Raw genomic sequence first — 12,251 nt, 5'->3', positions numbered from 1 at the left:
AGGTATTTTAAAAAGGAAAAATCCCTGCAAGTGTTAAACTTATAAAGCCATAAAAACTCAGTGTGAGTTTTTTTTAATAAGAGAGGAAATGCAGATAATATTGCACTAAAGGCTAAAAAATCACCTCCCTTCTATTTCTTTTCTTGCACCCTGGAATATCATCCCTTAAATTTACATTTGCATGGAAATACAGCCACAATCACCCAAAAATTCAACATTCTGATCAAGAGCTGACAGAACAGAGATTTGGACATTATTCTGTAAATTCATCTATTTCTTAACCTTCAAAAATTAAAGGTAGAATGATCCCCACAGCTTACAAAAGGTGTTAAATTATTAATATTTAACTCTTAATTATGGATTTTTATCTTTTATCACTGTTTCAAATTTCTGCTGCATTATGTTGCAACGAAGTCGTGGGAGAATATAAAAATAGCAGCAGATAAATGCAAGTCCTGAAATGAAAATTTTTAATTAACACATCATAAACTGCTTTGCAAACAGCTCCAGCCAAGGCTGGAGCACAACCAACAGGTAACAGGGATTAATTAACAAAAGGAGCAGTTAATATTTAAATTACTGCTTTGTTTTTTCCACTAAGAGAGGAGTTTTCTCTAAATAAATCAGAGCTTCCAGAAAAAGGGAATCTCATCCCCTTTGGAATCTTTGCATTGAAACGCAGCAATTGAAAAACAATGAAAAAAAATTGAAATTGAAAAGCATTTCAAATATCACAAAGATCCAGTGGGTTCTAAATAAGCAATCTGTTTCAAAATTATCTGATAATCTAGCCCAAATCATCCTTAATTACACAGGAATTAACCTGAACCTAATCAAGATTAGATACTTGGAATAACAGAACATTTTCTGTCTGCTCTCAGCTTTGATGATGAACTCACCCCCTCTTGCACCAATTTTTATTTTTTGGGCTGTCACAGATTTGCTGGTTTAACTTTTCCAAAAACAACTTCGTGCTTTTGGCTGCTGCTTCTGACAAATAAATACAAAATAAAATCTGCAGGGCAAACCATAATTATTCTGAGGAGCACCTGCATAAAATCAGGGCGCAGAGATTTGTATTTTAGGTGCAGACCACAGAGAGTTGGGCAAATTTATGCTTCATCTCGGTATTGTGCCAAGATCCCTCTTCAGCATCTGCAATAAAATACCTTCAGATCAAAAGATTTTCGTGCAAAATCCTCATAAGGGGAGAAAGAACCCCCCTAAAAAGACAAATTTGCTGGTGGCCTCGATAATTAGATTAAAAAATCAATTACACTCCTGCTTAAATGTTTGTTAGCTGGAGAAAACCCTCCCAGGAAATGCATTTAAACTTGGGCACGGTGAAGCAGCCACTGCCCTCCATAAAGTTCCTTTATATATTTTTCCACAATATGCACAAAACCAGAATATGAAATCAGAAACATTTTACACATTCTCATACTTCAGAGAGCACTAACAGCATTTTACTCGTCGAAAGCACTTTATCTTCATGTCTCTATAAGGCAGAGTTGGTGCATAATAATGTAATTTATATTGCCTAAATGTTATTTTGGGAGCATTGCATCATTTCTCAAACTTCATGACCTTTACAATTTTCTAAACTTTTATTTCCCTCATTATTCTGAACAGATTTCATTACATATTTTGAATGTAAACAACCCTGAATAATGATGGGCCCCATTACGTATGTACAGCTCTGACAATGGCGCGGGGCCGAGATGGAAACCCGCCGCATTAATTTACCTCTCACCCGCCGTAACTGCACTCCCATAAAAAGTTTTATACTCAACTCACATAAATCACGGGGAAGAAAAATGAGAAAATCTGGTGGCTAACTCATCTTCCACCATTCTGCGAAAATGAAATTCACTGAAATACCTATCAAAACTGCAATCATCAAGAGATAATGTCTTCTTAGGTCTATCTGCACTTTCCGATTTAATTTCCTCCATGCCCTTGACATCCACAGATACCATTAAGATTAAGAGCAGCGAGTAACTGGAGCAGTTCTCAGATTTTGATATATGGGGCCCAGGCACTAAATGTAATATCATCATTTGAAAATTAATGCAATATTTCTTTTGTTAGTTTTTTCCCCCCCCCCGCTCGGAAAGCGGGATGAATACTCGGGGTTCTCTCCAGTAATTTCCCCATCAGAATGCCGTGCAATTACGAGGAGATGTGCACCTGGGCAGAGGTCACCCAAATTACTCCATCATTTAATGAGCACCGAGATCAAACCCCAGCACACTGTTGCTGCCGAGAGACGCCTCGCAGCCTGCTACATCAAATCTGATGGAATCATTAGAGTAATAAGCAGGAAAATCTGTTTGCAGATTAACCTCTGGTTTCACGCTGCTTTCATCTAATGGGGCGCTGTGGAAATCTTGTCAGCTTTTCATCAGCCGCGATCAAATTACGGGAATTGCGAACAAACCGCGATTGGGAACAACACCCGCACGTGCCGGGGGTTCCGTGCAGGTGCCAGGGAAAATCACACTCTGGATGTTTTACAGCCTTGATGGCTCCAGCTGATCGCTGCCCGAGGAATGGGGATGTTCCCATGGCCTTCCCAAATTTACAGCGTTTGTGGGGTAAATGTGAGCGGGAAAGCAAAGCAAAGGCACGCAGGGCACGGGGATGAAAGGTCACAGGGGCATCTCTGCCTCGGTGGTAAATGAGAGTGATCAAAGTTTATTTTTTAATAAAGACAGGGGGACATTAAAGTGTTTTATGTGGAGTGGCTCTGGTTTCAGAGCCCGCCGGTAATGGGGAGTGACAGGGAAAAACTCGCTGCTCTCACAAAGTTTCCATGAAATTTGTCGCTGCCGGAACAACAAACTGCTGCAACCCTTTGAATATTCTGCCATGAAAACGTTCTGCCTCTGATGGTTTGATCACACTGTTGTTTGATTCACATCTGCAGCTACCAGAACAAATACAAGTGGAATGTGCACATGAATTTCAAACACGTTGAGTGCCCCTCAGTTCCTCCAGATCCACGGGCCCCTCTGCAGGAGCAGCCCCTGGAGGCAAACAGAGCCAAACAAGATGCATTTTTCAATGGATATTCACAAGCCATTGATCTTCTGCAGTGATTACCTGATCTGAACCTGAAGGAGCTGGAAAGATTTCCAAGGAAAGGTTTTCAAGAGGAATGCTTGGGATGCCGACCTTGGCACAGCCAAAGCTGAGCTGGGGACACCAGTGGTCCCCTCTCAGTGGGGACACAGCCAGAGCCAGCACTGCTCCTCAAAAAGCACCTTGGTGCCTCCAGCTGGACACTCAGGGGCTCTCCAGCCTCTCCAAAGGGAAATTTGGCATGTCCCTGGACACAAATGTCACCTTGGCCATGGTGGAAAACCTCTCCACCCTCACCCTCACTCCCCTCCTCTCACAACAGGACAACAATTCAAGAGACACACAAGAGACAAGTCAAGCCTGCAGAGCATAATTGACCAGCATGGAATTTTGCCAGGACAGCAAGACAAACATAATTACTCATATTAAGGGCGTTAATTAATTGTTTGTGAGCACAAATAATTGGCTGCTTGGTTCACAGCTCGTTAGGAAGCCAAGGACTCTGTCAGACGTCGCTGCCCCGTGGCCACAGAGCTGTGACACCACAGGAAATAAATATTGACATTTAATTTAAATAAATACCTGATCAAATATTCACACCAAAGAAAGGAGAAGGGCTCTTGGTTGAGATTTGGGGTTTTTTTGATTGACCAGACCAAAGAAAGACATGGACCTCAAAGCTCAGCCATGGCAGGGACACCTTCCACCATCCCAGGCTGCTCCAACCTGGCCTTGGGCACTTCCAGGGATCCAGGGCCTCTCATAAATCCCAAATTGTAAAACACCCTGTTTTTTACAGAAGGGATCCAATAACAGATCATCAAATCAAGATTAAAACTCTTAAGGTGGGAAAAACTTCCTTACAGGCATTTGGAGATGCAGAAATTAAAGCAATAGTGGCTTAAATCTTTGGAGAAATATCCCTGTAATTTACTGGAGTCCAAAAGGTCTTTATGAACAAAATGTTGAGGTATGGAACAACTGCCAGCACAAATATTCCTGTCTGTGGGTGCCTTGGGAAACAGTTTGTTTCCTTGAGCCCCCATTCCCAGGACAGATTTTGTAACAAAGGGAAAAGGGAAAAAAAGTCTCAGATTTTGAGGTTTTTGACAAATCTTTCAGGAAAATGTTCCCTGTCCACAGTAGGGGGTGGAATGAGATCTTTAAGATCCCTTCCCAGGGACCTTTAAGGTCCCTTCCTGCCCAATTCTGGGATTCTAAATACAAAACAGCCAATTTATTTAATGCAGACATGATTTTATCCCAAATTATCGAGAGTTAACCCATACAGCACTTCAGGCACCATCACTCCACAGGGGACATTTCCAGCACCTTTTATCCCAATCCCAGAGAAACCCTGAACACCACTGAACTCTTTTCCTGCTTCCCATCTCCCCAGGCTACTCCACACCCATGGAGCCTCTTCCTTCCCACTTTTTGTTGTTATAAATCAGCCCTGCAGCTCCTGCTGTGGCAGAAACCCCAGTTTAGAACCAGCCCCAGGCATGGGCAGTCTGTCAGGAGGGGAACAGCTTCATAATGCATGAGGAAAATCCTGGGAAGCCACTGGATAAAAACTCCCTGGAACCAGCAGGGCAATGAAACCTTCCCCAAATTTATTGAAGGGATTCACCCCACAGGTGAGACACCCCTGGGAGCAGCTCTTTATTCTGTTTGATGATTCCCAACACACTTCACAGGACACTGTTAGAAAAGGGGAGCTCCTGAGAACTGTGCCAGGATCTCCATCCCAGCAGGATCTCCATCCTTTCCATGCCACCATGATCTCCACCCCACCAGGATAAACCATTCTCTCCATCCCACCAGGACCTGCATCCCACCACAATCTCCATCCTCTGCATCCCAGTGTCTCCATCCTCTCCATCCCACCAGGATCTCCACCCCACCACAGTCTCCATCCTTTCCACCCCTCAGGCACTCCAGAATTTTCCATTCTTAATATTCCAAGGAGATATTGGTGCATCCAAGCTCTTCCCAATCCTTCCCCAGTGATTCCCAAAATGAGAAGCAACAAGAGGAAAAGCAATTCTGTCCAATGACACATGATGGTTTTAACAGCTCTGTGGAACAGCAGGGACTATTCAAATATTCCATGAAAAAAAATCAAACTCTTCTCAGGATGGATGTGCCATTAATAGTGAATATTTTAATTTAATGGGATTTAATAATCACTTTAGATCAACTATTTAATGTTCCACTGATTGCTGGTACCAACATGTGAGGCCCAACCAGCTTCTGACTTGTGACAAGATTTTATTTTCCTCAGTCTTGATCAACTGATGAGTTTTTAATGCTAAGCCTGGCTTACCATCACTTGTGGGTTTAATATGTTTACTTAAACCAGAAATATTTTGCACCTCAATTATTATTTCCTACTGCAGCCCTGAATGGAATTTAAGTCAATCCATTATTCATAAAGCAAAGACAAGAGAAAACACAAAGCTGTGCACTTCTTTCAAAGCCTCCAAATGACTCAAACACACCATATTTATGCATGCAATATTTGATTGTGTCCCTGGCTCTTTTTTTTTTTTTAATTTTTTTTTTTTTTTTAATCACAAGTTTGTTGTTTTCAGATCAGGATATGCCAAAAATCCAACACCAAACAATTTTTGTTTATAATTAAGGCAATCATCAATCCAAGGATTGTAGTCCGGTTTATTTCATCTCGACATCAAAAAAAAGTAATTTAAAAAAATTAAAATTCCCTTGAAATGGGGAGATAAATGAAAATGTGAGTGCCTTCACATAATAACAGTAGCCTGACCCTCTGGGAAATGGTTGACTTTCTCAATTCAAGGTATTCAAAGCTCATTCAAAAGTGTTCATTTGGAATGCAGATATCAAAGATGATGCAAATGTTCAAGAGAAAATTAAAACTTACCAGATGTTCTAATCCAGCTTTGATGTTTGCAGAGTCCCTGTAAGAGAAGAACAAAAGTTCTAAATAGTTGCTAAACCCTTGTCTGCAACAATTTCTGTTTAACTCTGAAATGGCAAAGCTGAGTAATTTCTCCAGTGTGTCAAATTTTTAATTTTAATACAAATATTTACCTGCAACACTTGAAAATTGATTACCCTAATGCTCAATGACAGAATTAAACCCTCAGATATTACCTGCCCTGAAATTGCTACAAACTGCAGCAATGCCACAGGATGCACATTTAAAATCAACATTTGCAATCTAATTATGCCACTATTTACACTGGAAGGAACCAGCCAGGGGAGGGGCTGTTTATCAAATCCACATTTGGAACCTCCTGGTTCTGTTTTGCCACCAAGTCCAAGGAAATTCTGTGCCCCTTTCCAGGGTGATGGAGAGAAGGAATTGTGATTAATTCCGTGGTTTGTGGCAGCCATGGTGGAGCTTGGAATCAGATTCCTGAAAGCTGCAAAAAGTCCGAATGTACAGAAAGAAAATGGGAAGAATTTTACATAAAGGCAGCTGCAAAAAAAAATGGAGCAAAGAATCCAAGTAAAAACTCTGAAAAGCAAAAATTCAGAGGGAAAATTAAACTGTAACACATCCTACTATGGGAAAAAAAATTAAATGGGAAACAAATTAAAACTTCCCCAAATTCCAAACCATCAAACAAGGAGATGGTTCCTGCTCCCATCAGCTCCAGGTTTACCTCATTCCAACATCACTTCTTGGAAGGAGAGTCACTGCCATGGCAATAAAGGAGAAACCAGCCCCATAGGATTGCACGAATTAGTTAACACTACAATGAATTATTAATTATTAGTACTAAAAATGCTAATTATTTATCATTTCCTAGAGCTTTACCAAAAATCTGCTATGCAGCTATTTTTTCTTATTTAAATGACATTAATGAAGTGGAGGGGGGAGAAAAAAAATGTACTTTTGTTGTTTGAATTTGAAGGAAGAATTGATTCTTTTCAGCCCTTCATGATTTATCCCATATTGCTGAGCCTGGTGGAGGATCCAGGGAAAGCTCAGAGCCTAAATGAGAGCTGGGGAGGGACTGGGGACAAGAGATGGAGGGACAAGACACAGGGAATGGAGGAGGGAAGGGATGGATGGGATATTGGGAAGGAATTTTTGGCTGAGATGGAATTCCCAGAGAAGCTGCCCCTGGATCCCTGGGAGGGCCCAGGGCCAGGCTGGACACTGGGACTGGAGCAGCCTGGGATGGTGGGAGGTGTCCCTGTGCTCAGGTGTGTTGGGTTGCAATAAAGGAAGTGACCAGAAATGTCTATTCTATCTGTTAAACCAGTGGGGCAGTGCCCCTGATCTCCTGGCACATATTCTCTCCTAATGGGCATCTTTAAACCAGCTGGGCAATCATCTTTATCCTTCCACAGCCCATCCTCCCTCCAGGAGATATCTCCTGTTAATGGGCCATTGTTAAACCAGCTGGGCAATCATCTTGATCTTCCCACAGCCCATCCTCCATCCAGGAGATATCTCCTGTTCATGGCCACTGAGTCCCAGGGCATGGCTGATAAAATTCCATCATCCCACTGGGAGATGCTCCAGCCAGGGCAGGAGCCAAGCCTTTCCTACCCAGAGAAAAACTGAGATTTTGGACACCAAGGCACCTTCTTTCCACTGGATTCCAGAGGAAAACCAGACCCTTCCACATCATCCCTGGAGCTTCAGAGGAAACTGCACCTTCTCCAGGAGCACTGCTCCAGCTGAGCCACATCTGCCCCTGCAGGAGGATGCAGCACCATGGAATGGGACTGTGCCACCACCCTGACTGACTGACTGTGTCAGCTTGGATTCTGACTCTGGCAGGGTTGGGATTGTTCTGTGTAATACTGCATTTCTATTTTAATTTTTCTAGTAAAGAACTGTTATTCCTAATTCCCATATCTTTGCCTGAAAGCCCTTTATTTTCAAAATTATAATAATTTGGAGGGAGGGGGTTTGCATTCTCCATTTCAAAGAGAAGCTCCTGCCTTTATTGGCAGACACCTGCCCTTCACACCAGGACAGGTGGGATGGGTGGAATTTAATCTCCCTTCCAACCCAAAGCATTCCATGATTCCAGGATCCCTTCTGGAGGAGCTCCCTGGCATTTAAAGGTTGGGATGCTCTGGGAGATGATGCAGGGCAGGGCTGGGAGGAGCCCCCTGTCCCTGCCATCAATATTTGTGCACCTCAGCCCAGCCCGTGCTGAAAGCAGCCTTAATTCAATTACAGGCCTCAAAATTGATAAAAAAGGTCCTGAAGTGGAAAATGTGAGGAGATTATTGGCAAATGAATAAAGATTTGTATCGAACCAACACACAGGAGCAGAGCAGGGTTTGGTGGGGCTGTTTTTTAATCATCCCCTGGCTCAAACCTTCTGGGAACAGCGAGTTTCCCTTCCCCTCCTGCAGCACATCGATTCCTGAATTAGGCTGCAATATTAAATAATTAATATACTTGCCATGATTGATGTTTTGCATTAGTTGAATATTAGGTTATCAATCAAAATCCACTTGGTTTAATGCAATAATATTGAAAAAGTGTCACGGGCTGTTCAGCCAATTTGTAGTTGAGGCAGCCCAGACAGGAATATTGGTGTAACACAAGGCCCCAACACAGGAAATGCAGTGCTGCAACATCCATAAGGAAAACATTATCAAACTAAGCAGGACAAGGCTGAGCTTGTCCTAAATAAACCTTGGGGCACCTGTCAGTTCCAATGAAAACCTCTTCCCAGCCCCAGGCTGCTGGGCATCAATCAGCCAGCCTATGGCAGGGTTTTATCTTTTAGTTAAGCAATAGATTATATTAGAGATCTCATACAATTATATTCTGTAGCCTAGCCTGTATTACATTATATATACAATGCAATACATTATATTACATAATTGTATTTACAGAAGTATAGCTAATAATTATGTATTTTAAATACATACTGTAAATTGCATTATCAAATTTGTTGTGTTTGCATAATTATGTAAAATAATCACATATTTTAATTTTGGTATTTGTATCAAATTATACAAAATAAGACTCCCATTGATATTTCTTATGCTCTTTTAGGCAAAATCAGACCAATGGCCACAGCTCAGCCTCCCACACAGCCTTGAGTGCCTGCAGGATTTCAAACCGTTAAACACCACAAACAAAAGCCAGGAGCAGCTTTATGCACACCCAACATTCCAATGCTCACAACATAAAAGAAACCATAAATCTGTATTAATTTGTATTAATTACCAGGTAATTATGTTTTACTCCATTTCACACCCCACAGTTCCCAATATTTTTGCTTTTCACACCATCTCCAGTGCAGCACCTTAATTTCTTTGGTTCATTAGGCAACTTTGATTTTATTCCTGAGATTTCCTTTTTTTTTTTTCTATCAGAGAAACTTTGAAACTTTTCCCCACTGCAATCAAGGATTTGCAGTAAAACACTACTTGACATGCATATATTTAAAAGTAAATATCACACTCAGGCTCATCCAAAATGCCAGGGGAAAAAACTCCAGCTCCATTTGAATCCTGGTCATGAGGGACCTGTAGCAAGAAGCTGGGAATTCAATTGAGGAAGTTCCATGGAACTGGAGGAGCTTTAAGTTTTTCCTTTCCAACCCAAACCATTCTGGAATTCTCCACGTTTTGCCAGGTTTGGGATTACTTAAATCCACAGTAACTAACTGAGGTGGTGTGACTTCCTTTGCCAGTAAATTAAATTAAAAGTATTCCCTAAGACTTGCTGAAATCATGATTTTAACCTGGAACATATTCATGTTCATAAAAATACTCCCTGTACCAAAGTAAACATTAATCAAGTGAGCTGAAAAATGTGCAGTATCCTCAAAATTCCCATTTAGGTATTAAAAACTGCTTCAGATTCACATAAAATGTATTTTCTAGTGAATTTATAGCAGTTCCAAGAACTGTAGAACTAATACATAATTAATTAATAGCTAATAATTGTCTTTGCCACAGATTTTGAGTTAGAAGCCATAGACTGCAGGATAATCCTATGGATTATTTATATATTTATTATTATTTATTTTTATTATGGATATTACAGGACAATTCAGGTCAAAGGGCCTCTGGAAGGTGCAGAGTTCCTGAGAAGAGAATTATGTTTCAATGTGATCCCAACACTTGATTTCTACCTCAGGATATCCCAAGATGAGATTTTGCTGAACTTTTTTTTTCATTTTGTCATTTTTTGCTGCAATTCAAAACTTTCCTGCACAACAAACTCATCAAGAAGAGGAAATGGTTTGGGAATACTACACCCTGAGAGGAAAAACACCCATTATATATTTTTTTTTTTAATTTTTTTTTCTTTAAAGTGTGCAATGTTGTTTTATTCTTACCAAGTATCAACTTCAAATGATCTGGAGCTGATCCTGGAGTGAAAAGATTCCAAACCCAGTGGATCCCTCACTCCCAATCATTCAGATAATTTATCTCAGGAAAAACCAATAGGAAGTTTGGTCAATTACTGATAAATTTCAATGCAACCCAAGACACAAACACTGGAATAACTTGGAATTGCCAAGAACTTGGTGGAAAATAATTTAAACCAAATTGAATCATGCTAAAAACAGGGACTTTAAAGAGGACATGAGGTGAAACAATTTCCATAACTTGTTATCCTAGAAAGAAGAAAAACCAGTACCCAAGAGACTTTATCAAATATTCAAGAGAGGGAAATATGTAATAACCCTGGCTCAGAGAGTAAAATCCAAGATTTTATTCAATATCAGTGCTGAAACTAAACAGAGAGGGAAAACCCCAAAGTACAGTGGGATAAAAGCAGCATTTTCAAACAGATTCTACAAAAATATTGTATTTCTTTGCATGCATTTCTCAGGTAAACAAGAAACAAAACAACCAAAATCTCCTGGTTTTGTTTCATGGAGGATTCAGATCAGGTATGAAAATCTCATAAATTATAACAGATAAAAATAACCACAAAATATGAAAATAACCACCCCAAAATCTCCAGGTTTTGTTTCATGGAGACTTCAGGTAAGGAATGAAAATCCCATATAATACAAGAGACAAAAATTATCACAAGTCAGGAAAATAACCACCCCAAATCTCCTGGTTTGGTTCCATGGAGGCTTCAAGGTCAGGTATGGAAATCCCATAAGTTACACAAGAGAAAAATAACCAAAAGAGGTAAAAATAACCAGAAGAAACAAAAATTACCAGAAGAGATAAAAATAACACCCCAAATCTCCTGGTTTTGTTTCATGGAGGATTCAGATCAGGAATGAAAATCCCATAAACCACAAGATATGAAAATAACCACCCCATATCTCCTGGTTTTGTCTCATGGAGGACTCAGATCAGGTATGGAAATCTCATAAATTACAAGAGGCAAAAATAACCACCCAAAATCTCCAGGTTTGGTTTCATGGAGACTTCAGCTCAGGAATGAAAATCCCATAAACCACAAGAGATAAAACAACCACCTAAAATCTCCAGGTTTTGTCTCATGGAGGACTCAGCTCAGGTATGAAAATCCCATAAATGTCCAAAGCTGATTTCTCTGTCCTGGTTGCCTCAAAGCCCCTCCTCAGCTCAACCTGGCAATTCCTGGTGATCCCATCACCTGCAAGTCCTTGGGGTTGGGCTTGGTTGGGTTTTTTTTCCCTGGTTTTGGGTGGGATTTCTCCTCCTGTTCCCTTCACAAGCAGCACAACCTCGTTCCTCCCTGTTTGCACTGCCAGCAATCCAACATCAGGAATGTCACTGTCTCTTTTAACCAGCCTCCAACAAATCAGACAACTTTGGCCTGCTTTACCTTCTCTGTAATATTATTTAGTAGATATTCAATTAGAACACATCCTGTAGGTGAAAGTGTAGGAAAATATTTCCATCAGTGAAGGTTGGAAGTGCTGCTAATTAGGCTGCAGGTACAAAGCAGATCCCAAAAGCAGCAGCCAGCCCAGCAGTGGAAATGCCCACAAGGCTGGGCTGAATATTAAACAAAGCCCAGCAAGTTGCAGTGCTGGGAAGAACAACTATGGGAAAAACTCTCTGGACTGGTAGAGAGTGTTACAGGTTAATGAGGAACATAGAAGGAGAGCAGAGTAATTATCATACCCAACACTCCCCATCTGTGGTGGGATGGCTGCAGAATATCAACAGAGCCCAGCAGCACTGATCACACACTGGGCCAGCAGCAGAAACACCTGAGAGCTGCTGAGAGCTTC

General features: G+C 40.9%; 1 protein-coding gene across 2 annotated transcripts in view; it reads right to left on the bottom strand.

Annotated features, from left to right (window-relative positions):
* The window catches only part of RSRC1 (arginine and serine rich coiled-coil 1), a 96,264-nt gene that overhangs the window by 42,618 nt on the left and 41,395 nt on the right, over positions 1 to 12,251 (bottom strand). For both annotated transcript variants that reach the window (XM_079315159.1, XM_079315160.1), the window contains exon 5: positions 5,990 to 6,026. In XM_079315159.1, the coding sequence (XP_079171285.1) occupies positions 5,990 to 6,026 (37 nt within the window). The remainder of the gene's footprint in view (positions 1 to 5,989; positions 6,027 to 12,251) is intronic.

This window comes from Erithacus rubecula (assembly GCF_903797595.1).
Source record: "Erithacus rubecula genome assembly, chromosome: 11".
NCBI lineage: Eukaryota > Metazoa > Chordata > Aves > Passeriformes > Muscicapidae > Erithacus > Erithacus rubecula.
This window is presented reverse-complemented; position numbering and strand designations above follow the sequence as displayed.